Below are 24,804 nucleotides of genomic sequence, written 5' to 3' on the forward strand. Positions count from 1 at the left end.
TGTGCCGAGTCTTCATTTATTCACTCTAATTTAAGGTTTCGCGTGCCAGTAATACATTTTAATGTTTTTAGAAGGTCTCTTTCTATAAGTCTATAATATAGAACTAAACTATTGTTGTATGTAAAGTAAATAAGGTTTTTAAAATGTTTAAGAAGCTTCATTTAAAATTAAATTAAAATGCAGAGCCCCTCGGACCACTGGCCAAGACCCGGGCAGTGTGAGTGCCACTGAAAATCAGCTCATGTGCCGCCTTCGGCGTACGTACCATAGGTTGCCTACCCCTGACCTAGTCCCACGTCTTTCCCTTCGGGCTCATAGCGTGATACTTCCCACTTCTGGCCTGCCTCCTCTGTCTAGGACCAGAAGAGGCTTCTGCTCTGCATTGGCCAGAACATGGGGAGTCTGAGGCATGAACGTTTCTTGTGAGGTGTGAAAGGCAGAGTTTATTTTGTGTTCTCGAGGCAATGGCCATTCAGAACGGAGTTCCTTATGGTCACTGAAATCTCACCTGATTTTTGCTTATTTCTCCAGCTGCTGTCTCAGGAGCCGAGCAATGGCCTGTCTTCTGACCCCACAGTGCCCCTAGATCGACTGGCTGTCATATTTAGGTAAGAAAGGCGAGGACTCCAGCAGATTGTGCTGGGAGCTCCTGAGTAAGACTGTCCTGCTGGGGGCTAGGTGGGGCCTGCTGATCTTTCTAGGTCAACTTAAAAACCTTGAACCAGGCAGAGGTTCTCACTGACAAAGCTCTGTAAAAACGATACATTCTTCTTCGCATGCTCGGCCCAATGTTTTTCCACTGTGAGTATGCATGTATCCAGACGCCCGGAGTCAGAGTTCTTGAAAGCAGTGTCCATTGGTCTGCATGTGTGCCCTCGCTCTCCTGTGCCTCCAACCCAGGAGATAAAGACCAACCACCTCTCCAGTTCCTTCTTGTAGTAGGAAGAGAGCCTGAGACATAAGTCCTTGTATCAGAGGCCTGGTATGAGGCAGGACCTGCTCACAGAATTTGGCAAGAACAGGGCTGATACTGCAGAAATACACATTCCTAAGAAGTGCTACACACAGAGCGATATCAAGGATGGTACAAAAACGTCCCCCAAGGGGAGCAGGAACACACTGACCCCTCCTAAAAGATAAGGTCAGGATGACAATATGTAATAAAAATGTTTTAATTAAACCAACATGTACAAGGTGATGGGTGATAACTAGCCACGTCAGGGGGCAGTAAATCACTCTGTCAGAGGGGCAGTACTCACTGGTTTGTCAGGGTATAAAGATGTAGCTCAGAGATAGTGTCTTTATCTAGCCGAGGGGGGAATGGAAAGTCCCACCATTCACTGAGCTGCGTCCATTGTCGCGAGCAGATGTGTCTTAGTCTCCTCAGGGGAAGCTCTTGTTGCAGCAAGGTTTACTATCTGCCGTTCTTTCCCCAATCATACCTGTGAGGAGAGAAAACTTCCTCTGAAGAAGCACTTAATGGAGAGGGTCATGAGGCTGCAATCAGGCCCCAGTAGGGGAACACCTCAGACATTGGCCTTACTCCGCAAGGAGTGCGCCTCCTGCCTTGAAGTCAGACTTCGGAGCGAGGGAATGAACTCCTACAGACCTCCTGCTGGGGTCTTGTTGAGTGGGCCGGGAGTGCTCTCATAAACATGAGAGCAAATCCTCCTCTAAATCCACTTCAAAGCAGCCAGATAAAACCCTGCCGAAGTCAAGCAAGTCTTTCTGCTCAGCCTGTGGCATGAGCCGTCTCGGGGGCATGTCAGGAAGGGCCGCAAACCCAGAGCTCCATTGGCACCAGACCACTTTCTGCTGGCAACGGTGCCTCTGGTACCATCTAAGCCTGAACTGATGGCACTGGCAAAAGGCACCCATAGAGAGCCCCAGCCACCAACAGTTCTGCCTCCCCCGACTGTGGCACAAGCTAACTCCTCTGGCTCCATTGGTTCAGGCAGACAGGCCAGCTCATATTCCAGGGCAAGTAGAATCTTGCGCTACATCTGACATTTTTGGTCTCCCTGATCCCCAATCACCATCACCATAAGGTCCTTCCCTCATGAGGGAGGTGTTGACTTCACCAGAAGATGCAGTTTGTGGGAGGAGCCTGTCTCCCATTCCATTGTCCAGGCATAGTTTCCCTCCAGTGGAACCGTCGGTTCAGCCAATGGATTGAGAATCATCATTTTCTTTCTTGGGAGACTGAACCACCCAAGGAACCGACATCTCTTCCTCCAGGGCACGCCTTCCCGGACAGGGGGCCCAGACCAGTCTGGAACCAAGGCCCATCTCATTACCTACCTCAGAACCGTTGGTACCACATGTCATGGGGACCTCCACAACCCCCGTTTGACCCCTCTTACTGTCTGTTCTGGATTCCTGGGGACCTGGACCATCTTCCAGAGTAGACATGATCCACGAGAGTCAGTCCACCCCTCCTCTGTGGGAGGACAGCCAGAGCTTCCTCTGACCCCATGGAAGAGCAAGTTTGAGCATGATCCAGTGGTAACAATGGAGACTGTCTTCATCTCTGGATGAAGCAGTCACTCTGATACCCATACGTCCCATCCCCCCAATGATCGCAAGCAGTTCCAGGAACAGTTGCGTAAGGTTACAGAGAAGCTACCGATCTCCCTAAAGGAAGTGTAGGATCCTCAACATAAACTCTTGGATGTTCTCCAAACATCTGGATCCAGCTGAATAGCACTCCGTGTTAATGAATGAGCTAGAACAGTTTGGCATACCTCAGCCACTTTCACTTTCCTAAGAGGGCAGAAAAACACTATATTGTCCGAGCCAAAGGGGTGGAATTTCTCTTTCTCATCCTGCACCTAACGCTTTGGTTGTCCAGACTGCCATAGAGATATCTAGACAGCAGCATCCTAGACTTACTCCAGTCAATACTGAGGGTAAATGCATTGATTTTATTGGGAAGGAAGATCTTCATTTCTATTAGCCTTCAGTTCAGAATAGCCCATTACCGAGCACTGTTGCCGAAGTATGATTACCTGAACTATTCCAAATTCATGGACTTGGACAAGCTTCCACAAGAGGGAGCTCCATTATGGGCTTTGGTTGAGGAAGGCAAGTTGGTTGCCAGGCTCACTCCTCAATCAGCAGCAGGTGCAGTACTGTCAATCATGTCTTCATGCTTTGGAATGACACAAAAAGAAGGGTAGCTGGAGACCTATCCTCAGTCTCTGTCATCTCAGCGACTTTTATTCACAAACTGAAATTTTGCATGATCACACTGGCATCTGTGGTCCCTTCCCTGGAAAAAGGCATGTGGTTCACTGCTCTCGATATGAAGGACACGTACTTTCACATGGACGTTCACTCCATTCAGATATTGTCTTAAGTTCATAGTGACCCCCGACCATTTTCAATTAAGAGTGCCCCCATTCGGTTTCGCTACTACCCTTAGGGTCTCTAACAAGTTCTTTTTGGTAGTAGCAGCCCATATGAGGTGTCGTGGCTTCACCATCTTCCCCTGTCTGTCTCACTGCCAACACATGTCAAGAAACTTGAGTCGATTTCATCAGTGCTTCAACTCCTGTATTCCCTAGGGGTCGGCATAAACTCGGAAAAGTCTACAACAGAAACTGTAGATGTCATCAGAGCATCGCTAAAGTCAGTCATCACAGCAAGGGCTTTTCTGCCAGCGTGCGGGTTCCAAGCGATGAATGACGTCAGGTCGTGAACCACCCTCAAACACCAGTCAGAATGTCTTTTCATCCTGGGGCACATGGCTTCATCTGCACTTATCACACCGTTTGCCAGACTCCATCTTCGTTGCCTGCAGCCATGGCTCAGAACAGTGTACTCCTCAAACCAACAGTCCATGAATGCCATAGGAACTCTTCCCACCAAAGTAACATCATCTCCAGTATGGTGGAAGTATCCCCGCCAGGCATTCATAGGCATTCCCGTCTTTCCGCCCTCAAGTGACAAGACAGTCACTATAGATGCTGGAGAGCTCACCTGGACAGCCAGACAGCACAAAGCATTTGGACATCCTGAGAAACCAGGATGCACAGTGATATTCTGGAACTTGAGGGCAGCCCAACCCTTTCTCACATTCAGGTCTCCCAGTCCTCATCGTGTCAGGCAATATGACAACTGTCTTTTACATCAACAAGCAGGGAGGAGTGAGATCCATTCCTCTGTGTGCCGAAATGATTGCTCTGTGGAATTGGTACATCAGCAATCATATCACCCTGTCAGCGGTTCACCTTCCAGGCAATCAAAATCTGCTGGTGGACTCCTTCAGCAGACGCTTTGCTATTGACCCTGCCTCGGTGGTAAACAGTAGTTTTGCTCTATGGGAAACCTCCACAAGAGGCCTGTTTTGCCTCTGACAAACAAAGTGCAACATACACTGCTCCATACAAGCCCTAGGACATTGCTCTCAGGGCAATGCTCTCCTGTGGTTGGACCATCTGAATTCTGCTTTCCCTTCCGTACCACTCCCACATCAAGTCTTACAGAACATTCGTCTGGACAAGGCCCTCTCATCACTCCCAACTGGCCCAGACAGTTATGGTTCCCGAGTCTATGCGTGTCATCTCGACCACCAATCATCATTTGGCCCTTTCTGATCTGCCCCAGGGGGAGGGGCAGAATCAAGCTCCCCAACCCCTAGTACTGTATCTCAGGGCGTGATTTTTGGATGGGTGCAAATTCTTGAACGTTCATGCTCCAAAGCCATGCAAACAATCCTTACCAATAGTAGAAAAGATTCCACTAGAAAATGGTGCATACCCAAGTGGAAGCATTTCTTTATCTGGGTCCAACAAAAACGTATAATGCCCAGAAGCTGTGGGTATTCCCCGTATTCTGGACTATCTTCTTTCCCGCAACATAGCGGGTCTTTTCCCATCAACTCTTTGAGTCTACCTGGCAGCAATCAGGGCGTACCACCCACCTGCTGATGGGTGCTCAGTTTTCACTTACCCACTGACTACCAGATTCTGGAAGGGTCTAATCCATACCTTTCTGCCAGTAAGGAAACCTGTTCCTCAATGGGACTTAAACTTTGTTGTTTGGGTCCTCACTAGGCCTCCCTCTGATCTCCTAGCTACACGTTCCTTGTCTGTCCTACCCATGAAAGTTGCATTCCTGGTAGCCATCACCTCAGCCAGGAAGGTTGGTGAGCTCGGAGCACTGATGGTGGATCTGCCTTATGCCATGTTCCACAGAGACAGTTTCATTGTGTTTACATCCTAAACTCATCTCCCCCCGCAAACAATTTGTTTCACCTGAACCAGCCAGGCCACTTAACTGTGTCTTCCAAAACACCACACATCTGAAGAAGAGAGAAGACTCCATCCCGTCGACAAGCCTTGTCCTTTTACCTGCACAAGGACAAAGCTGGTCAGAAAATCTCCCAGGCTGTTTATTGCTGTAGCGGGAAAAGTCCCAGGTCAAGCTGTGTCTTCTGAGGCTCTCCAAATGGATCTCTGGCTGTATCTTACTCTCTCGGCTATGTAATCTTCCTCCCCCGCCTGGGGTGAGGCGCAAGCCACATGAGTGGCATTGCTTCAAGAAGTGCCTCTGCTTGACGTTTCCAAAGCAGCTGCGTGGAGTTCTTCCCACACACCCCAAGACATGCTTCAGTGCAGGACTCCCATTGATGCCTGCTTGGGGACAGCAGTCCCTGAAACAGCTCTGCTGCATACATCCTCATGCCCCCCTCCTACCTTGAGTCCTGCTTCTCACTCACTGCCAGTGGAATACAGACAGGGACTAGCACGTAAAGAAGAGAGAGTCTCTTACCTTAGAGTAACTGGTGGTTCTTTGAGATGTGTGGTCCCTATCTGTAGTCTACTACCCACCCCCTCTCCCTTGGGTTCAGAGCAGTCTTGAATTAGCTGTAGAGAAGGATCTGGAAAAGCAGTCAGTCTGCTCAGCCCTGTGTCCCTCAGTTGGAGGAACGAGGAGACCAATGGCACCTGCATGGACCAACGAATTCTCTGACTCTGGGCGCACGGAGCGCATGCGTACACATGGTGGACTATAGTTAGGGACCACACATCTCAAAGGCCCTCTGGTTACTAAGGTAAGTAACATTCTTTGCTGTGAAGAGGGCCAGATGGGCCCCTGTGGACCTCATCCCATGGTTACGCTGTGTCATGCCTTGCCTTTATCACCTGGTTTCAGGTTCAAGTACCGCAGTGACTCCTTCTGGCTGCGAAATGTGCAGTACGCAATGGGTCTGCAGCCCCAGAGCTGACTCTCACTGACCCTCTTGTCTGTCATCTCATCAGAGAGGCTAGAGAGACGAAATTCCCCTCTCGCCCCACCCCAGGTGGTCTCTCCAGATGTGGGAAGCTTATTCGGTTTGTGTTCATGGTGTACCTGTGCGGCGGGGGCGTGAATGGAGGCCTTGGTGGTCAGGGCTGTCACCTGGGCATGTTTCATCAGCACTGAGTTAACACCAGGTAACTTGTATGTTTAAAAAGGCGCTTAACCCTTTCGTTGCTTTTCCCAGGCATACCAACCCCATTGTAGAAAATGGCCAGACCCATCCGTGCCAAAAAGTCATACAGGAAGTAAGTGAAAATCGGTGCCAGGCTTCAGGCCGTCCTCCGTACGCATCTAGCCAGGAATTGGGGTGTCCCCATCACTGCATGCTTGGGGCAGAGCCGGTCTCACCAGGGGCAGGTTTGGCTTTGGGCTGGTGAACAGTCACTGCTGGCTCGTCCCTGTAATCAGAGAAGAGAGGCTGCTATAGAACTGCCGAGGGGGGGGAAATGGGCATGAAGAATCGATGGGCTTGTATCCTAGTCGCTTTCACTCCTCTGCTTGGCAAATAGAGGAATTAAGGCAAACGTTGAGCAAAACGTTCTAGCCCCTTCTTTGTCAAGTGCTTTGAGATCCATGGCTGAATAGCTGAGAGAGCCACGGTCACTGGATACATGGGAAGGATTCCATCCAGGAGGTGCCTGCAGCTTTGATTGCCTGGTAGTCAGGTGGTGTACCTGAGGGTGTCTCTTGCCAATAGTTGGGGACTATAAGGCCGCAGAGTATTGTAGTAAATGGAGTGGTTGTGGGGTCCCTCCTGAATATCTGGAACCCTCCCTGTTGTCCTTGCTCAGATCTGGCCGGTCCTGTCGGAGACCCTGAACAAACATCGTGCCGATAACCGGATCGTGGAACGCTGCTGCCGGTGCCTGCGCTTTGCTGTCCGCTGTGTAGGCAAAGGGTCTGCGGCCCTGCTGCAGCCACTGGTCACGCAGGTGAGTGAGCCGCTCATCCACTTGGGGTGTTTGGAATCAGTGTGTGCAGAAAGCGAAGTCTCACAGTTGGTGAGATTTACATTGAAGCCCCAGGTATAGGCCTCTGTCAGGGAGGGGACTGGTCCATGGAGTGCAGCACGTCCGGCGTAAGGAGCTCTGACTAGTGTGAGGCAGTGGGGACAGTTCCAGCTTTGCTGGCCCCCACAGCATGTGAGGCAACAAGGGGATCCTTTAGCTAGCACTCGGCCCTTCCCGTTTTCAGAGTGCTGTACGAACCTGAGCTGAGGTACAGCAGAGCAGTGCCTCAGGCAGCGATCCTAAGCTTGGGGAATCGGGCTGAGCTGGCCCTTTGCAGGGAAGAATTTCTCCTGTACCGCAAATGAATCGCCACTAGGGTCTGGAAGCCTGGGCTTCCTGGTGCTAGGAAATGCACCTGCTCTCTAAAGCTGCTGGCTGGGCCAGCTGGTGTCGGCCGTGTGTCTTGGAGTGGGATGTGAGCTGGAGTAAGTTTGCTGTGTCCTTGGCAGATGGTGAATGTGTACCAGGCGCACCAGCACTCCTGTTTCCTGTACCTCGGCAGCATCCTGGTGGACGAGTACGGGATGGAGGAAGGCTGCCGGCAGGGGCTGCTAGACATGCTGCAGGTAGGTCTCCCGAAGGCACGTCCAGTTCCGGGGATGAACGGTACCCGCTCCATGCCATCCCACTTGGTTCCTTTCTTCCCCCTCTGTGCTTTCCTCACTGGAAGCCGATGGGACTTCATCTTCCAAGTGTCACTTTCGAAAATGGGTCTTCAGCTCCTAAGTTACTCGGATGTTCTAGATAATATTTCTGCTGGGCTGCCCTTGGGACTCGCCCCCGTTCAGCAGCTGGCACAGCTGCATCCCTGGCTGCAGATGAGGACGTTGGACTGAGCTTGCTGTGGCGTTCCTCAGGGTGCTTCTGTATGACCTTTGCCTGATGCTCACTGTGCTCCCTACCTGATATGGGGCACATCTCCCACCCGTCTCCCACTCTGAGCTGGCAGCTGTGTGTAAACAGCCAGAAAGAGGAGCGCTCTGTTTAAATGCCCTCTTCTCTCATGTCAATTGGTGTGGTTAGTGCCAGTGGCAGGGATTGCGTGAAAACTGAACCAGCCCCTGCCCCACCTGAAATTCCTTGATGTTGCTCCAGTGGTGCTGGTGGAATGGGAGAAAACCACCCTTCCGCTCTGTTCCCAGCTTGGGCCCCCTGTGCTGGTAAATAAACTGTGGATCCAGCACAGGAAATCAAAACACCCAGTGGGGAGCGGGCAGGGGAGAGAATGAGGAACTGATTGCCCTTCAGAACCCATAACGTTCCTTCTAAAAGCACAGCTTGCTCCCTGATCTAGGCACTGCCAAGCTGTGACTGGCCCAGACCCAGCATCTGAGTGCTTGGGGCATTACGCGTTCCAAGCACTGGACGAATTTTGAGCCTTGGTGTCGCCGTTGTGCAGGAGAGTAAAGTGAGGTACGGGCTTCGCCTGTCACCCAGTTAGTGTCCAGGGCAGATCTGGCATTTGGGCTCCTATGCAGCCTCTGCATCTCTGCCACATGCTGGCTAGCGAGCGGCCGAGAAGCCAGGCCCCCGCCAGCTACAACTCACTGGTTTGTGGGGAAAGCGGCTGCTCATGGATCCCCAGTCTAGGTTCAGACACGGAGGCTCAGCTTTGCGGTGAGGAAAGCTGAGCCGCAGTGTGCAGCCTGGCCTTTGGTGCTTCATCTTCGAGGTGCTTCCCTAGGAGGAGATTTGGGTTTGGAGCAGCCTGTCCTGCCAGCCATGCTGTCAGCTCAACAAACTCAAATTGAGTCAGGGAGTTCACTGCCCTGGTGTTGTTTTGAGATGCAGAGGGATGGAGACATTAGGCAGCAAGTCACCAAACCCAAAAGCCGCATCACCAGACTCCTACTGCTCCTCCCAGCTAGAGCACAGCTTGTGTACGGGCAAGGAAGGGACCGTCCTATGGCTTCGACCCCACGGCTTCAGTCAGGACACCTGGGTTTGTCCCAGAACTGTTTTGGCCTTGGGCAAGTTTCCCATCTCTAAAACAGGAAGACTGATTCCTGCCTGCCCAGGGCCCTGAGACTAAGGTCATGTTTTGTCAATGCAAGGCTCTTTGTAAGCGTGTGGCCGGTATTACTGCGGGGAGCACGGGTGAGTCTGAGTGAAACAGGGAGATGAGGAGAGAGTTAAATGACCATGTTCTCTGCCTCCACTGGGTTTGCTTCTACCCAGCTCTAGGAGTTCAGACTTTGCTAAACCACCCGGCACTCCTGCAACAGTGCCTCATTGTAATCAGAAACGCCGGCATGCCGCAAAGTGAGTGCGCGCCCCCTGCCCCCTTGGTTTGTCTTCTGTCCTTTCTCTGCCTGCACTCCAGGACGAACTCTGTGTCTTGTGCCATCTCTAGAGATCGTGGCGTATGTTAATTAACGATCCCCTTCTCCTAGGCGCTGTGCTTGCCTACCTTCCAGCTCCTAGAGCAGCAGAATGGCCTTCAGAACCACCCAGACACCGTGGACGACCTCTTCCGGCTAGCCACCAGGTAACCGCTCCGCCTAAACACGAGATTGCTGCCTCGCATCCTGAGCTCTCCCTCTGTTGTCTCGGGTCTGGCCAGTTCTGCTCCTTGCGCAACGGGTGGCTGAGTGCGTGGGTATGCGCGTATTGCTTCCCAGGCCGAGGGAGCGTCCATCTTTAATAACTCCTCCTCTTTCTTTGGATTTATAAGCTATACAGTGACGCACCCCCATCCCCTTGCGTTGATGCTCACAATCCTATCAGAACGGCCTTGCACACTCCACCCACGAATCAAGACTCATCCACAACAATCACAAGATTTCGTCCTCCAGAGTCCCCTGCCAGCCCAGGGCGCCTTTGTAGCTGCTGTAGGTGCTTTGGCTGCAGCGCCAGATTTGGAAGTGATAGGGACTTTCTGCTTCCTTGTTACTCGTTCCAGCCATGGGCACTGAGGATAACTTGCTCTCCAGCAGGGGGCAGTGCAGTACAGCTTACAGTCAGGATGCTGCCTTCTGGGGCTGCCCTGTCAATCAGGAGGGCTGGGGAGCAGGAGGCCCCTGGAGTCTTGCTGTGACTAAGGCTGGAGGGAAGGGAACGTCCCTGGGCAGCACGGAAGGGACATGGCAACCCTCTGAACCCCAAAGCTGCTGTGTCCTTGGGGCATCCGTCCAAACCAGCCTGCCAAGTGAAGCTGCTTTCTAGCTTGCACCGCGCTGAACTCTCCCTGATCTCTCTCTGCTCTGCCCAGGTTCATCCAGCGCAGCCCAATCACCTTGCTCCGCAGCCAGGTGATCATTCCCATCCTGCAGTGGGCCATCGCCTCCACTACCCTGGACCACCGGGACGCAAACTGCAGCGTCATGAAATTCCTGCGCGACCTCGTCCACACTGGGGTGGCCAATGATGTGAGTGGTTCCCAGCGTTTCTTCTCCTAGCTGAGGGGGAAGGGCGCGGTGGGGTCACAGACGGCCCTGCTCAGTTGGCTTGGGGAGCTGAAAGAAGCTGGCTGTTTTGGGGATTGCTTTGCTCGTTGCATTTATCTGTATTGCTCTTGGAATTGCAGCTGACAGATGAACCATTCAGAGCCAGGTGAGATTTGGACTCCCACCTGTCCGTGGGCAGCCCCAGCCTGCAGTGCTGTTCCCATGTTAACCAGACCAGCAGGGTCGTTCACCCAGTGCTCTGCTGGAGGAAATGCATTGTACGGTGTTCCTAAGGGTGAACCGCCACTGCCTTGGTCTCTCCTCTTGGCCCCTTGACCTGTGAGGCTGGTTCCTGGCTCTCACTCAGGTCACAGGCAATAAAAAGCCGGTTGTTTCTCACTAGGGTCGGGAGCAGTTGGTGCCAGTGTTAATGTCCTGCCTACGCAGGGCTGCTCAGGTGCCAGCTGGCAGCATAAGAACCCCTGGTGCTGCCTTTCCATCTTCTGTTCTGTCCCACCCATCAGCCACTGCAGCGAGTTCTGCCTCGATGAGCAAACGGCACTGGGAGGTGGGAAGGGATCCAAAGGTGGAAACGTGCCCCAGGCTGCCCTGCCGGGCAATGCTCACCCGGCCCCTCTTCTTTCTGCAGCATGAAGAGGACTTTGAATTACGGAAGGAGCTGATCGGGCAAGTGATGAACCAGCTGGGCCAGCAGCTTGTGAGCCAACTGCTGCACACCTGCTGCTTCTGCCTGCCACCCTACACCTTGCCCGACGTCGCTGAGGTGCTCTGGGAGATCATGCAGATTGACAGGCCGGTAAGGTTGGCTGGGCCGCACCCAGAAAGAAAACATCGTAGAAGTGTAATGCGTGACTGCAGTGAGCCCGGTGTTGGCACGGGGAGAAACGGGCCTGCCAGGGGGATTCAAGGGATGTGAGCGAACGAAAGGTGGAGCTAGCGATTAGCAGCTGTCAGAACATCAAGGGTCAGTTTTGCCAGCCTGAATAATAAAAACTTGTGTTCTCTTTAATTACAGCAGTGAAGATTAGCACCCACCCCCTACTCCACGTCCCTGAAGTGCTCCAATCCCAGTGCTTTTAGCTCAGTGATTCTTGCTGGCTGGCTTGTCCATCTCTGTGCTTTGTCCCCACTCCTTCCTGTTTCAAGACTTGCTTCACATCATATCTCTCCACTCTCCCTCAGAAGTTCATTCTCCGTTCTCAGCCAGCACAGGAAAATTGTGCTCCTGATGTGCCTGTGGGCTGATAGCTGCTGTAACAGAAAGCAATCCTTGCTCAGCTGGAGTTGTCTATCCCTGCTGGGTTGTGAATCATTCCGAGCGGTATCTGGGCACATGCAGGGTTCGGTGCTCACTTAGAATGATTCATTCTGGCAGTACAAAGACAACGCGTAAAAATGAAACTTAAAAATAGGCCGTCTTTCCTAGGCTGCCTGGGGATGCAGGGCCTGCAGCACCTGAACCCAGATCTTAATCTAGATTTCTTTTTGCAGCAATAAATTTTTAACTTTTGCCTTCCTCCCACTCCAGACATTTTGTCGCTGGCTAGAGAATTCACTGAAGGGTTTACCAAAGGAAACAACCGGGGGAGCCATCCAAGTAACGCACAAACAACTTACAGACTTTCACAAGGAGGTGACTAGGTGAGTGAACTCTGTGTTGGCAGGATGCCCTGTTCACAAAGGTGTTACCACAAGTTGTCCCCCCACACCTCTCTCGGGCCAGCAACAGACCTGCCACTGGGCGGTTCAGTGTGGCTGTCCACTCAATCGTCAAAGACTTCGAGGGCAGAAGGGACCATCGTGGTCATCTAGTCTGATCTGCACATCGTAGGCCACAGCACCTCACCTACCCCTTCCTGTAATAGACTCCTCACCTCTGGCTAAGTTACTGAAGTCCTCAAATCGTGATTTAAAGGGTTCAAGTTACTGAGAATCCACCATTTACTCTAGTTGAAATCAACAAGTGCCTTGTGCTGCAGAGAGATGTGAAAATCCCCCACGGCTCAGCCAATCTGACCTGGGGAGAAATTCCTTCCTGACCCCAAATACGGCGATCATCTGTATTGTACTGCAATGGCTGCCAGAGGTGTCCCTTACAGAGGATTAGTGCTTCCGCTAAAGCCAGCACCCTGGGAGTCTGCCATGGTGATTCTTGTGCTGAGAGCGCTTTGCGATATGTGCAGAGACTCAGCTGATAAAACCTAGAGATCAACCTAAAATCCTCCTCTATTATGGAAAGCTTTATATGTAAATTTAAAATAAACCTTCCCCCCCTGCTATCAGCCCCTGCACTTCTTTGGGTCACTGAGGCAGCGAGGAAAAGCTTTTACAGATGAGCAAGACCATCAAGCATCAGCCGACGGGGATACTACTTCTAAACGATACAGCCCCGTATGCACGCATCTCGCTCCTGTGAGGAAAGTCTGATCTTCCATTTACAAGTCACAGAGGGAGTCTGCAGCTGCCAGGGTTAGACCCGAGTTATTCCAGAGCTCTGAGTGCTCGGCTGCACCATTCTGGCCACTTGGCCTGTCAGCTAGCTACTGACCCAGTCACTGTCACTTGCAACAGATTGTCCATGTGATTGTCCTGAAAAGCAAAGCGCTGAGTCTCTGCCTTGGCACAGGTGGCACCATATTCTGTGACTGTAAAAGGGTTGATGCCTGTGAGTCGACTTCTCCGAGAGGCTGACTCAGCAGGAGCTCTGATTGCTCAGCCCCTCTGAAAATAACATCCCCTATTGAGATGGTGTCACAGACTCACAGGTCATGCCCATTCTTGACTCTGTGGGGGATGCCCCTTTCAGTAAGACAGCCCTTTTCCTGGGGGTCCTCTCTCTCCCAGGGTTGGCCCTTCCACCTCCTGGAGCCGCACCTCTCTGAGCCTTAGCACATCTGTCTCTTGCCATGGGCCCCCTCAGGGAGTCCACTTGCTCTGGACTCCCAGGGCCTCCACCCCCGGTCTTTCCCACCCCAAAGAGGATGGTGCAACCCTGTTCTTTAGACGGGAGCAACTCTCAGCCAGCGTAAAACAGGAGGGTTTATTGAGCGTTGAACACAGCACAGGAAACTCTGACCCTCAGGCCTGGCCTCCCTCAACACAGCACCTTCCCCGTCTTCCCTGCATCCAGGTCAGCCCTGCCTGCCTCCTCTCTCCAGCCCCGAGCCCCCCCTTGCTTCCTAGCTGGGCATCTGATATCACCAGCCCCAGGCCCCGCCTCTGTCCATTGTCTTCTTTCCAGGTAAACAGGGTTTTCTGGGCCTCCTCTCCTCTCTGTCTCCTCTGGCTGGAACCAGCTGGTTAGATCATGGGGTCCTCTCTTCGCAGCCCATTGTCCTCCCAGTGGCTAGAACCAGCTGCGACTCCTGAGCTGGGTCTCTGGGTGTCAGGTCACCAGTCGCTGGGGTGTCCCTCCTCCAGGCCATGGGCTGGGGTCCCAAGTTCCCTCTCCGATCCTCTGTAACAACAAACTCCCTCTCCCCTCACCTCATTAAACCAGTAACACCCAGAGACACTGAGTCCCTCTGCATGCAAACCATTGGAAAACCATGAAAAAATCCCCCACTTCATCACAGCTGGGAATTTGAGAGCCTCCGTGTTTGAAAATGTTGGCCTTGATGTCTGATAGAAAACTGTGAAGTGGATTGCTTGGATGCTACCGTTATCTCAAGCAGTGGAGGTGTCTGATTACTAGGCACTGAGTAAAGATGCTGCTCTGCCGTTTGGGTAGCGAGGACAATCATTTGGAATAGGCAACAGTTTCTCTTGGTTTTCAGAGAATGCTTTAGGTCAGTGATCAATTCCACGGCCTGGTATCCCTTTGCTGTGCTCATCTTTGAGAAATTTCTCTTTGCGTTTGTGTCCATGCAGCTTTCAGACATTTGGGTAGCTTCTGTGTCCTGCTCTAGCACTAAACTCTTCAAATTCATTGAGGGAATCAGTGATCGTGTGGATATGGGGGATCCAGGGGATATAGCGTACAATACATGGTTTTTCAGAAAGCCTTTGATGAGTGCCCTCACCAAAGGCTCTTACAGAAATTAAGCTGTCCTGGGCTAAGAGAAGGTCATCTCCTGGATCAGTAACGGGTTAAGAGATAGGAAATGAAAGATTGGAATAAATGGTCAGGTTTCACAATACAGAGGTAAACTGTGGGATCCCCCAAGGATCTCTGCTGGGACCCGTGATGTCAACATATTAATTGATGATCTGGAATGGGGAGCGAACAGTGAAGTGGCAAAGTTTGCAGATGATACAAAATTTCTCAAGATAGTTAAGTCCAAAGCAGACTGTGAAGAGTTACAAAGGGACCTCCCAAAACTGGTAACTGGGCAACAAACTGGCAGATGAAATTCAACACTGATAAGTGCAAAGTAATGCACATTGGAAAACATAATCCCAACTACACCTGTATAATGACCAGTTCTAAATTAGCTGTTACCACTCAAGAAAGAGATCTTGGTGTGATCATGGCTAGTTCTCTGAGAACTTCAGCTCAGTCCTCAGCAGCAGTCAAAAAAAGCAAACAAAGTATTGGGAACTATTAGGAAAGGAATGAACACTAAGACAGGGAAATCAGAATGCTGTTATATAAATCTGTGGTGTGCCCAACCTTGACTACTGTGTCCAGTTCTAGCCACGCCATCTGAGTGGAACTGGAGAAGGTTCAGAGAAGGGTGACACGGATGATTGAGGGTGTGGAATGGCTTCCGTACAAGGAGAGACTAAAAAGACTGGGACTGTTCAGTTTAGAGAAGAGATGATTTAGGGGGGTTATGATACAGGGTCTATAAAATCATGACTGGTGCAGGAAAAGTGAAGAGAGGAGTTATTTACCCTCTCCCACAATTAAAAACAACACACTAGGAGTCACCCAATGAAACGAATAGGTAGCAGGTTTAATGCAAACAAAAGTCCTTTTTCACACAACACAACAGTCACTGCCATGGGATGTGTGATGACCAGCAGTATAACTGGGTTCAAAACTGAATTCGGTAAGTTCCTGGAGGATAGGTCCATCGTGGCTATTAGCCAAGGTGGTCAGGGATGTAACCCCATGTTCTGGATGACCCTAAGCATCCGACTGCCAGAAGCTGGGAGGGGAAGGTGGATGGATCTCTGTTCTGTTCACTCCCCCTGAAGCTGTTGCACTGGCTACTGTCAGAAGACAGGATACTGGGCTAAACGGGCCATCGGGCTGACCCAGTCTGGCCGTTCCTTTGTTCTTAAATGGGACAGTTCCATTCTGCTGCCTAAACTGGGCAGGGAAGCTTATTGTTAATATCAGTTGGTGGTTCTTTGCCTCCTGTTCTAAACCGGCCACACTCCAGAACTGATTGTTACGTGCCCCTCACCGTGGCATGTGGCTGTTCTGTGCTGCATGTGCTGCAGTTCATCAAGCCCTCTGGTTCCTTAGTGCCCTTCAGCCCTGCCTAATTGGGCAGTGTTGGGAAAGAACTGGTGGTTGGAAGGAGCTTGTTCCCTGGAGGCTTCGTGACCCTCCCCCCATTAACCCTTTGATTTCTGGTGATGCGGCTCACAGCACATTTCCCTCCCCTTCCCCCCGCCGAGTGCCAGAGGATCAGAGGATGCCCCCGGGGCTACAGCACAGGGCTGGCATCCAGAGACCAGGGTTCTAGTTTTAGTGCCAGTGCAGGTTTCTTGGGACCATGCTCTCTTGCCCCTTCGTCCTGAGGGCAGGCTGTACATGAGTGGGGGTCCCTCCGCCAGTGCCTGTGCAGCGTATCTGGGCTGGGTTTTCCTGGGGGAAGAATTAGCTCTTGAATTCCCAACCCCATGAAAGCTCTGTACAGACTGAGGCCGCAGTCTGTACCCCCAGGATCGGGAATGGTAGAAGACCCCAGCTGGGGTCTGGAGTTCCCTCCTTTTCCATCGCTGAACAGGTTTTTCTCCTCTCCCGTCAGTCCTGCAGTGTCACACAGGGGAGGAGAAGCTGCAAAGAGTTAGGTAATTGGCTGCCCTGCTCCAAAGCAGGATGAGTTCTGGGATTCCTTCACCGCTGGGCTTTCACAAGTCTGGACATGGCCCTCAAATGCTCACCTCAGTCTTCTCTGCCCTGTGACTCAGCAGCTCAAGTTTGCTTGGGCTGAGGGCTCTGCCTGGGCCTGCACATGGGTGTTGTGTTCCTCCCCAGCGGTGAAGGGGTAGATCAGATCAGCACGTCCGGGCCTGCTCCTCCAGCTCTTTCACACCCTTGTGTCTCCGTCAGTCAGCAAGTCAGTGGCCCAGAGGTGGGCCAGGGCCCTCGTCATACTGGGATTCCATCAAGGCTCCGTCTCAGTTGGATGTTTTCCTGCTTAGCTTTCTCCTCTGTGCAGCCTGGCCCTCCCAGCCCTTCTTGGGAAGCAGCAGGCAGGATTCCTACCTTGCCCTTGGGATAGCTGAGCCACTCACGCCAGCACCTGGGAGCTCCTGACCCCCAGTGCTGTGCTGGGACCCCCACACAATCATGCACAGTGTCTCCTCGCTGAAACCCGGTCAGGCTGCCTCAGCGTTCAGACGCTTCCCTGAAGGGTGGTAAAGTTCCCGTTTGGCCCCAGTCACTAAGGAGGGAAACCAGTGGCTGGGAGGTGGCAGGCTCCTGTCTGTCTCTGGCGGGAGGGGGGTGTCTGAACAGGCCTGACTTGCTGTAGCACCTCCCAGCTTCAGCTCAGCCTTCCCAGGCGATGGCCCGGATCCCTCCCTTCCCCTAACAGCTGCCCTTGTCTTTCAGTGCTGAGGAATGTAAGCAAGTGTGCTGGGCCCTGAGGGACTTCACCCGGCTGTTTCGGTAGCTCGCCGCCCACTCTGTGCCTGTCTCCCAGGTGAGTAGATGCCGTCTGGTCATATTCCAGGGCTGGGTGGACACCTCACAGCACGGCTCCCTGGCCCCCTCTACTCCCAACTTCAGGGGGGGCAGGGTTGGGCCTGTCGTACAAATCAACCTGTTGGTTCCAGCGGGCGGTAAGAGTGGTAACTGTCAGAAATGCCAAGAGGTTGTTGTTTGTGAGAATCCTAGGTCACCGTGGTAGAGAAGACAGCCTGAGGCCCATGTATTGAAGCGAATCCATCCTGGACCATGTCTGGGGTGAAAGGCTGGTCAATGGCCTATGTCTGAAAACCCTCGACTTCAGACGCAATCTGTGCGCCGCGCCCAGGTCCCAGCACGCTGAGCCCACACGCTGAGCCCATCCCCGGACACTGGCTACCAGGGGTTGCACATGTAACCAAAGGGAGTAGCTGCCTCTTGTGCGTTTCTCTGGCATGTGCTATGGACCCACCACACAGCCAGGGGCTGATGCACAAAATAATCCAGCACCCTGTGGGTGATGGACTCCTGAGGCCATTTGCTGTTTGCCATCCCAGGCAGGGGGATGGCTCTCTGTGAAAGAAGAGTCCTGCTGGACCTCGGTGTGCTGGCTGGTGAGAAGCCAGGGTTTCTAGCCAGATGTTCTGTGTCCAATGCGGCACTGCTGACTTGGGAGCTGCCCTCACCTGTTGGCACCGCGCAGATGTTAGCTTCAGCGGCTATTTCATCTGTAAAGGGCCAGTGGCAGCTTGGGATAATGGGGTCTCTCACACCTGGGCTGTGTTCCAATTCAACCCCAATGGATGAGTCGTCTTGACCTTCTGAGGGCAGCTTGATTGTCAGTATGAAACTAAGTGGAAGTTCCCAATGGATGGGTGACAAATCAGCTGTACTCCTTGGTCTCAGCAAATAGACCAAGGTCTAAATCCATCCTTGGGGGTGGGGGGGGGGGCTTTCAAGTCAGGAGAGAATCGTGTTGGCTAGGGGGCAGGCTAGGGGGCAGGCTCGGGCACTGCTGCTGCCCACGTGGCTAGAGAAGCTCATCCCAGGACTATTGTTCACCACCACTCAATTAGCATTCGAAAGACAATACAAGCTTTGCTTAGTGCCTTCGGTGCAACTTTCAGCCTCTGGGCTCGGTCACAGCCATGTAATTCCACCGACTTCTGTGGAGTTACTCTGTGTTTACAGCAGGCCGTAGGTTCTCTCTAGGTCAGGGGTGGGCAAACTACAGCCCGCAGGCCAGATTCCTCCCCTCAGGGCTTTGGATCCAGCCTCCAGGGCGCCCTGGGCCTTGCGCTGCTCTCAACAGCGGCTGGCCCAATGTCCCTGCGGCCTCTGGGCCTTTGCCTCCAGGCACCGCCCCCCACCGCTCCAGTTGGCCAGGAACGGGGAGCCATGGCCAGTGGGAGCTTCGGGGCTGGTACCTGGAAGCGCGGCAAGGGCAGCACATGTGGAGTCCTCCCCCCACTCCTCCAGGGGCCACAGCACTTCCTGGGGTGGCACGGAGCCGGCGCCAGGGCAGGCTCCCTGCATATTTGCCCTGGCCCCGCTGCCACCCTGGAGCCCGAACCCTTCCTGCACCCTGCCCCACAACTCCCTGCTCTAAGCCCCCTGCCTGCGCTGTGCACCCCTCCTGCACCCCAACCCCCTACCCTGAGCTTCCTGCTGCACCCCAACCCTGAGCCCCTTCCTGCAGTCTGCACCCCTGCCCTGAGCCCCCTCCTGCACCCCACCCCCCTTTTCTGCCCCAATCCCCTGCCCTGAGCCCCTTCCTGCACCCAGCACCCCAGCCCACTGCCCCGCATACAATCTCCCTACCCAGACGTGGGCCTCGGCCCAAAAAGTTTGCCCACCCCAGCTTTACGTGGTGAGCTCCTTAAGGCAGGTGGGAGGCTCTGCGTAGCCATTAATCGCCTGCTCTGGGAACATTGACTCTGCTTTCTGTCCCTGCCAGGAATGTCTTTTTATTTAGAAGACAGGAAATAAGCAAACCAAGAATGTCCCACAATCAGCAAACTTCATTGTGGCCGAAGGCTTTCACTCACTCTCGTGTGCGCCGTCAAACCCGAAGAGACGCTTCCCGCCGGAACACGCCAGTGAAGTTACTGTTTGTGAGAGAGGGCACCTCAACCCGACTAAAGATGGCTGCAGCCGGACCTACGGCATTGTAGGGGGAACGCTGCTTTCCCAGTGGACTCGCTTTAAAAACAAAAAAAAAACAAAAAAAAAAAAAAAAAAAAAAAAACTACAAAACAAAGTAGAAAACTTTCTGTGAAATGAAAAATAAAATAAAATTTACTTAAGGAAAACGTGGGGATTAAAAACACGATACCTGCAAAACCAGTTGTCTGCACTGGGAGGGGGGAGGGCAGCAAGGTTTTTAGCCCATTTCCAGAACTCCCTGAGCTTCCTCCACTCCCCCCTTTCCCCCCAAAAGAACAATCAGGAGGAGTTGGGTTCCCCTGTGCGGCACCGTGCGGATCCTGCTGTTCGCCCCTGTGGAGCGCACTTCCAGACCTCTGGGAGTTTAAACTTAAGCCACCCCACCCTGCCCTCCTTAAGCAACTCCCCCTAGCTAAATCTGATGCCATCAATCTGTCAGCCTCCTGGAGGAGAGTCAGCCTGGGATAGACTGTTATATATTATATATATTTTTTCTTTTTTTAGTTTTTTTTTTTTTTTTTTTAATTTGGTTTTATTGGGTTTTTTACCATGGGGGGGGTGGAGAGGAGAGGGCTCTAGAGGTCGCAATGATGGGGCTGACTGTTTTATTCAACAGATTTGGAAACTGCTCCCTGGGGAATCTTACATTGACAAGACCTGAGACCCTGCGCAGGCATTAGCATCGAGCGCATGCTGTTCCGTCTGGTGTTGTAGCCATCTCGAGAACAATACAAACAAAAAAAACAAAAAAATAAATTAAAAAATTCAAATGTCAGTTTTGTCTCTGGCTGTTGAACCTGTCTGCAGGCCTCCTTCAAGGCCGGGCTGACCCCGGCTGCTGCTCTGGCTCAGAAATCCCGGCAATGGTAGGATCTGTCGGAGTTCTTCGATTGACAGCAAGACATGGTTACCCTTAAGGGTAGTACCAGCGAAGGCTGTTGGAAGGGACTGTGCGAAGTGACGGGATATTAATTTTCTGTGCTTTAGTCACAAGATTCAGTCCCAGCTTAACCCTCTTCTCTGACCACGTTGGCTTCTCCTACTTTAGGAAGAGAATTAGCTTCTCCCTTGCGCAATGATTGGCACAGCAGCATTCACTAACCTGCCTGTATTGCTGTGATCTCTTTATAATCCTAGGTAGTACCTTTGAAATTACACCAGAGCATCCCTACTTCACACTAACGCAGGCCACGCCCCTGGTGGGAATTGCTGGCTTTTATGACTTAATAAGTAAACGATCAAAGACGATCAGAGTCAAGGTGCTTTTTTTTTTTTTTTTATTGCCCAGCAGTGAGCTTCTGAGCAAGGCGATGGAGCGTGACCTATATTTCATTGCCATCTATTGTGTAAAAGCAGCGTGCCTTCAAAGCTCCCTCGCTGTAACATTCAGCTAATCAAAGCGAGCTGTGCTGTGAGGCTCGCAATCACCATGTGAGCTTACCGTGCTGTGTATTGGTGAGCAGGGTTCTCTGATGCAGACGAAGATCTAGTTAACAGATACCGCAGCCTGTAATTGCTCAAAGGATCCTGATAAAGGTTTATATGCTAGGCCATCCTGGTGGAATGAGCCACAATTAAATAATATCTAAACAACACATCTATGGCTTGTCTCTCTGACACTTGCCTGCAGGGCCATATGGCTGGAACTGCTCTACCCTGCCCCAGGGTTAAAAGGCAGCAAAATTGCCTGGCTAAGGGCTTTTATCTTTAGGAATCTTACAGTCTGTGCTCAAAGGTGCTGGTGAGCAGTTCCCTCAGGTGGCCAGCACAGGGCCCACATGCATTGAGAATCGGGTATCATCCACCCAGGCTGTTTGGCCGCACCAGCTGGTGCTCATTTGCCACTGACTGCTAGGATCAGGCTTTGTAGCATTTAATTTCAGAAAGGGGAACTACACAAAAAGGAGGAAGTTAGTGAAACAGGGTTCAGCACCAGAAGTGAAATTCCTGCAAGCTGCATGGAAACTTTAAAGACACCATAATAGAGGCTCAATTTAAACATATACCCCAAATTAAAAAATGAAAACCAAAAAAGAGCCCCTGTGACTAAACAAGAAAGTAAAAGAAGCAGTGAGAGGCAAAAAGGCATCCTTGAAAATGTGGAAGTTAAATCCTACTGAGGAAAATAGAAAGGAGCATAAACTCTGGCAAGTGAAGTGAAGAAATACAATTAGGAAGGCTAAAAAAGAATTTGAGGAACAGCTCGCCAAAGCCTCAAAAAGTAATAGCAATTTTTTTTAAGTACATCAGAAGCAGGAAGCCTGCTAAACAACCAGTGGGGCCCCTGGATGATCGAGGTGCTAAAGGAGCACTCAAGGACAATAAGGCCACTGTAGAGAAACTAAATGAATTCTTTGCATCTGTCTTCATGGCTGAGGATGTGAGGGAGATTCCCAAACCTGAGCCATTCTTTCTAGTTGTCAAATCCTGAGGAACCATCTCAGATAGAGGTGGTGTTAGAGGATGTTTTGGAACAAACATAAATTAAACAGTAATAAGTCACCAGGACTAGATAGTATCACCCAAGAGTTCTGAAGGAACCCAAATGTGAAATTGCAGAACTACTAACTAACCTACCCAATGACTGGAGAACAGCTAATGTGATGCTAATTTTTAAAAAGGGCTCCAGAGGTGACCCTGGCAATTACAGGCCAGTAAACCTGACTTCGGTACCGGGCAAACTGGTTGAAACTATAAGAACAAAATTGTCAGACATGTAGATTAACATAATGTGTTGGGGAAGAGTCAACATGTTTTTTGTAAAGGGAAATCATGCCTCACTGATTTACTATAATTCTTGGAGGGTGTTGTCAAGCATGTGGACAAGGCAGAACAAGTGGATATAGTGTACTTAGATTTTCAGAAAGCCTTTGAGAAGTTGCTGCACCAAAGGCTCTTAAGCAAAGTCGGCTGTCACGGGATAAGAGGGGAGGTTCTCTCATGGATCAGTAACTGGTTAAAAGACAGGAAACACAGGGCAGAAATAAATGGTCAGTTTTCAGAATGGAGAGAGGTAAATAGTGGTGCCCCTTGGGGGTCTTTATTGGGCCCAGTCCTATTTTACCCCTTTTTCCAGATCATTTATGGTTAACGGTGAGGTGGCAAAATTTGCAGATGATAAACTACTCAAGATACTAAAGTCCAGAGCAGACTGTGAAGAGCTACAGAAGGATCTCAAAACTGGGTGAATGGGCAACAAAATGGCAGATGAAATTCAATGTTGCTAAAAGCAAACTATTTCACATTGGAAAACATGATCCCCACTGTACATGTAAAATGATGAGGTCTAAATTAGCTGTTGCCACTCAAGAAAGAGATCTTGGCATTATGGTGGAGAGTTCTCTGAAAACATCCATTCAATGTGCAGCGGCAGCCAGAACAGCGAACAGAATGTTGGGAATCATTAAGAAAGGGATAGATAAGAAGACAGAAAATAACATATTGTCTTTATATAAATCTATGATACGCCCGCATCTTGAATACTGTGTGCAGATGTGGTGGCCCGATCTCAAAAAATATATATTGGAATTCAGAAAAGGGCAACAAAAATGATTAGGGGTCTGGAATGGCTTCCGTATGGGGAGGGATTAATAAGACTGGGACTTTTCAGCTTGGAACAGGGACCACAGAGTAGATATGATTGAGCTCTATAAAATCATGACTGGTGTGGAGAAAGTAAATAAAGTTTTATTTACTCAACACAAGAAGTAGGGGGTCACCAAATTAAATTAATAGGCAGCAGGAAGTATTTCTTCACACAATGCACAGCCTGTGGAACTCTTTGCCAGAGGATGGTGTGAAGGCCAAGAGTATAACAGGGTTCAAAAAAGAATTAGATAAATTCATGGAGAACAGGTCCATCAATGGGTATTAGCCACGATGGGCAGGGATGCCTCTGGTTGCCAGAAGCTGGGAATGAGCAACAGTATGGATCACTTGATGATTCTGTTCTGTTCATTTCCTCTGGGGCACCTGGCATTGGCCATTGTTGGAAGACAGGATACAGGGCTAGATGGACCCTTGGTCTGACCCAGTCTGGCTATTCTTATGTTTGCCAAAGAGGAGTTTGAAGAACAGTTAGCCAAAAACTCAAAAGGTAATAAAATGTTTTTTAAGTACATCAGAAGCAAGCCTGCTAAACAACCAGTGGGACCCCTGGATGATCGAGATACAAAAGGAGCGCTTAAAGACAATAAAGTCATTGCAGAGAAACTAAATGGATTCTTTGCTTCAGTCTTCATGGCTGAGGATGTTAGGGAGATTCCCAAACCTGAGCTGGCTTTTGTAGGTGACAAATCTGAGGAACTGTCACAGATTGAAGTGTCACTAGAGGTGGTTTTGGAATTAATAAACTTAACATTAACAAGTCACTGGGACCAGATGGCATTCACCCAAGAGTTCTGAAAGAACTCAGATGCGATGTGGCAGAACTATGAACTATGGTTTGTAACCTGTCCTTTAAATCGGCCTCTGTACCTAACGACTGGAAGTTAGCTAATGTAACGCCAATATTTAAAAAGGGCTCTAGAGGTGATTCTGGCAATTACAGACTGGTAAGTCTAACATTTGTACCGGGAAATTAGTTGAAACAATCAGAAAGAATAAAATTGTCAGACACATAAAAGAACAAATTGTTGGGCAAAAGTCAACATGGTTACTGTGAAGGGAAATCGTGTCTTGCTAATCTATTAGAGTTCTTTGAAGGGGTCAACAAACGTGGACAAGGGGGATCCAGTGGACGTATGTACTTAGATTTCCAGAAAGCCTTTGACAAGGTCCCTCACCAAAGCCTCGTACGTAAATTAAGTTGTCATGGGATAAAAGGGAAGGTCCTTTCATGGATTGAGAACTGGTTAAAAGACAGGGAACAAAGGATGGGAATTAATGGTAAATTCTCAGACTGGAGAGGGGTAACTAGTGGTGTTCCCCAAGGGTCAGTCCTAGGACCAATCCTATTCAACTTATTCATAAATGATCTGGAGACGGGTAAACAGTGAGGTGGCAAAGTTTGCCGATGATACTAAACAGCTCAAGATAGTTAAGACCAAAGCAGACTGTGAAGAACTTCAAAAAGATCTCACAAAACTAAGTGATTGGGCAACAAAAT

The 24,804-nt window shown here is 50.8% G+C and overlaps 1 protein-coding gene across 1 annotated transcript in view; it reads left to right on the forward strand.

Moving 5' to 3' along the window:
* The window catches only part of TNPO3 (transportin 3), a 62,900-nt gene extending 43,109 nt beyond the window's left edge, over positions 1-19,791 (forward strand). The window contains exons 13-22 of the mRNA XM_075063484.1: positions 532-608; positions 6,491-6,551; positions 7,098-7,238; positions 7,766-7,882; positions 9,710-9,804; positions 10,528-10,684; positions 11,352-11,519; positions 12,252-12,364; positions 17,457-17,547; positions 19,489-19,791. Of these exons, the coding sequence (XP_074919585.1) occupies positions 532-608; positions 6,491-6,551; positions 7,098-7,238; positions 7,766-7,882; positions 9,710-9,804; positions 10,528-10,684; positions 11,352-11,519; positions 12,252-12,364; positions 17,457-17,517 (990 nt within the window). The 3' untranslated portion in view covers positions 17,518-17,547; positions 19,489-19,791. The remainder of the gene's footprint in view (positions 1-531; positions 609-6,490; positions 6,552-7,097; positions 7,239-7,765; positions 7,883-9,709; positions 9,805-10,527; positions 10,685-11,351; positions 11,520-12,251; positions 12,365-17,456; positions 17,548-19,488) is intronic.
* The last annotated feature ends 5,013 nt before the right edge of the window (positions 19,792-24,804 follow it).

Source organism: Chelonoidis abingdonii, chromosome 1 (assembly GCF_003597395.2).
Source record: "Chelonoidis abingdonii isolate Lonesome George chromosome 1, CheloAbing_2.0, whole genome shotgun sequence".
Taxonomy (NCBI): Eukaryota; Metazoa; Chordata; order Testudines; family Testudinidae; genus Chelonoidis; species Chelonoidis abingdonii.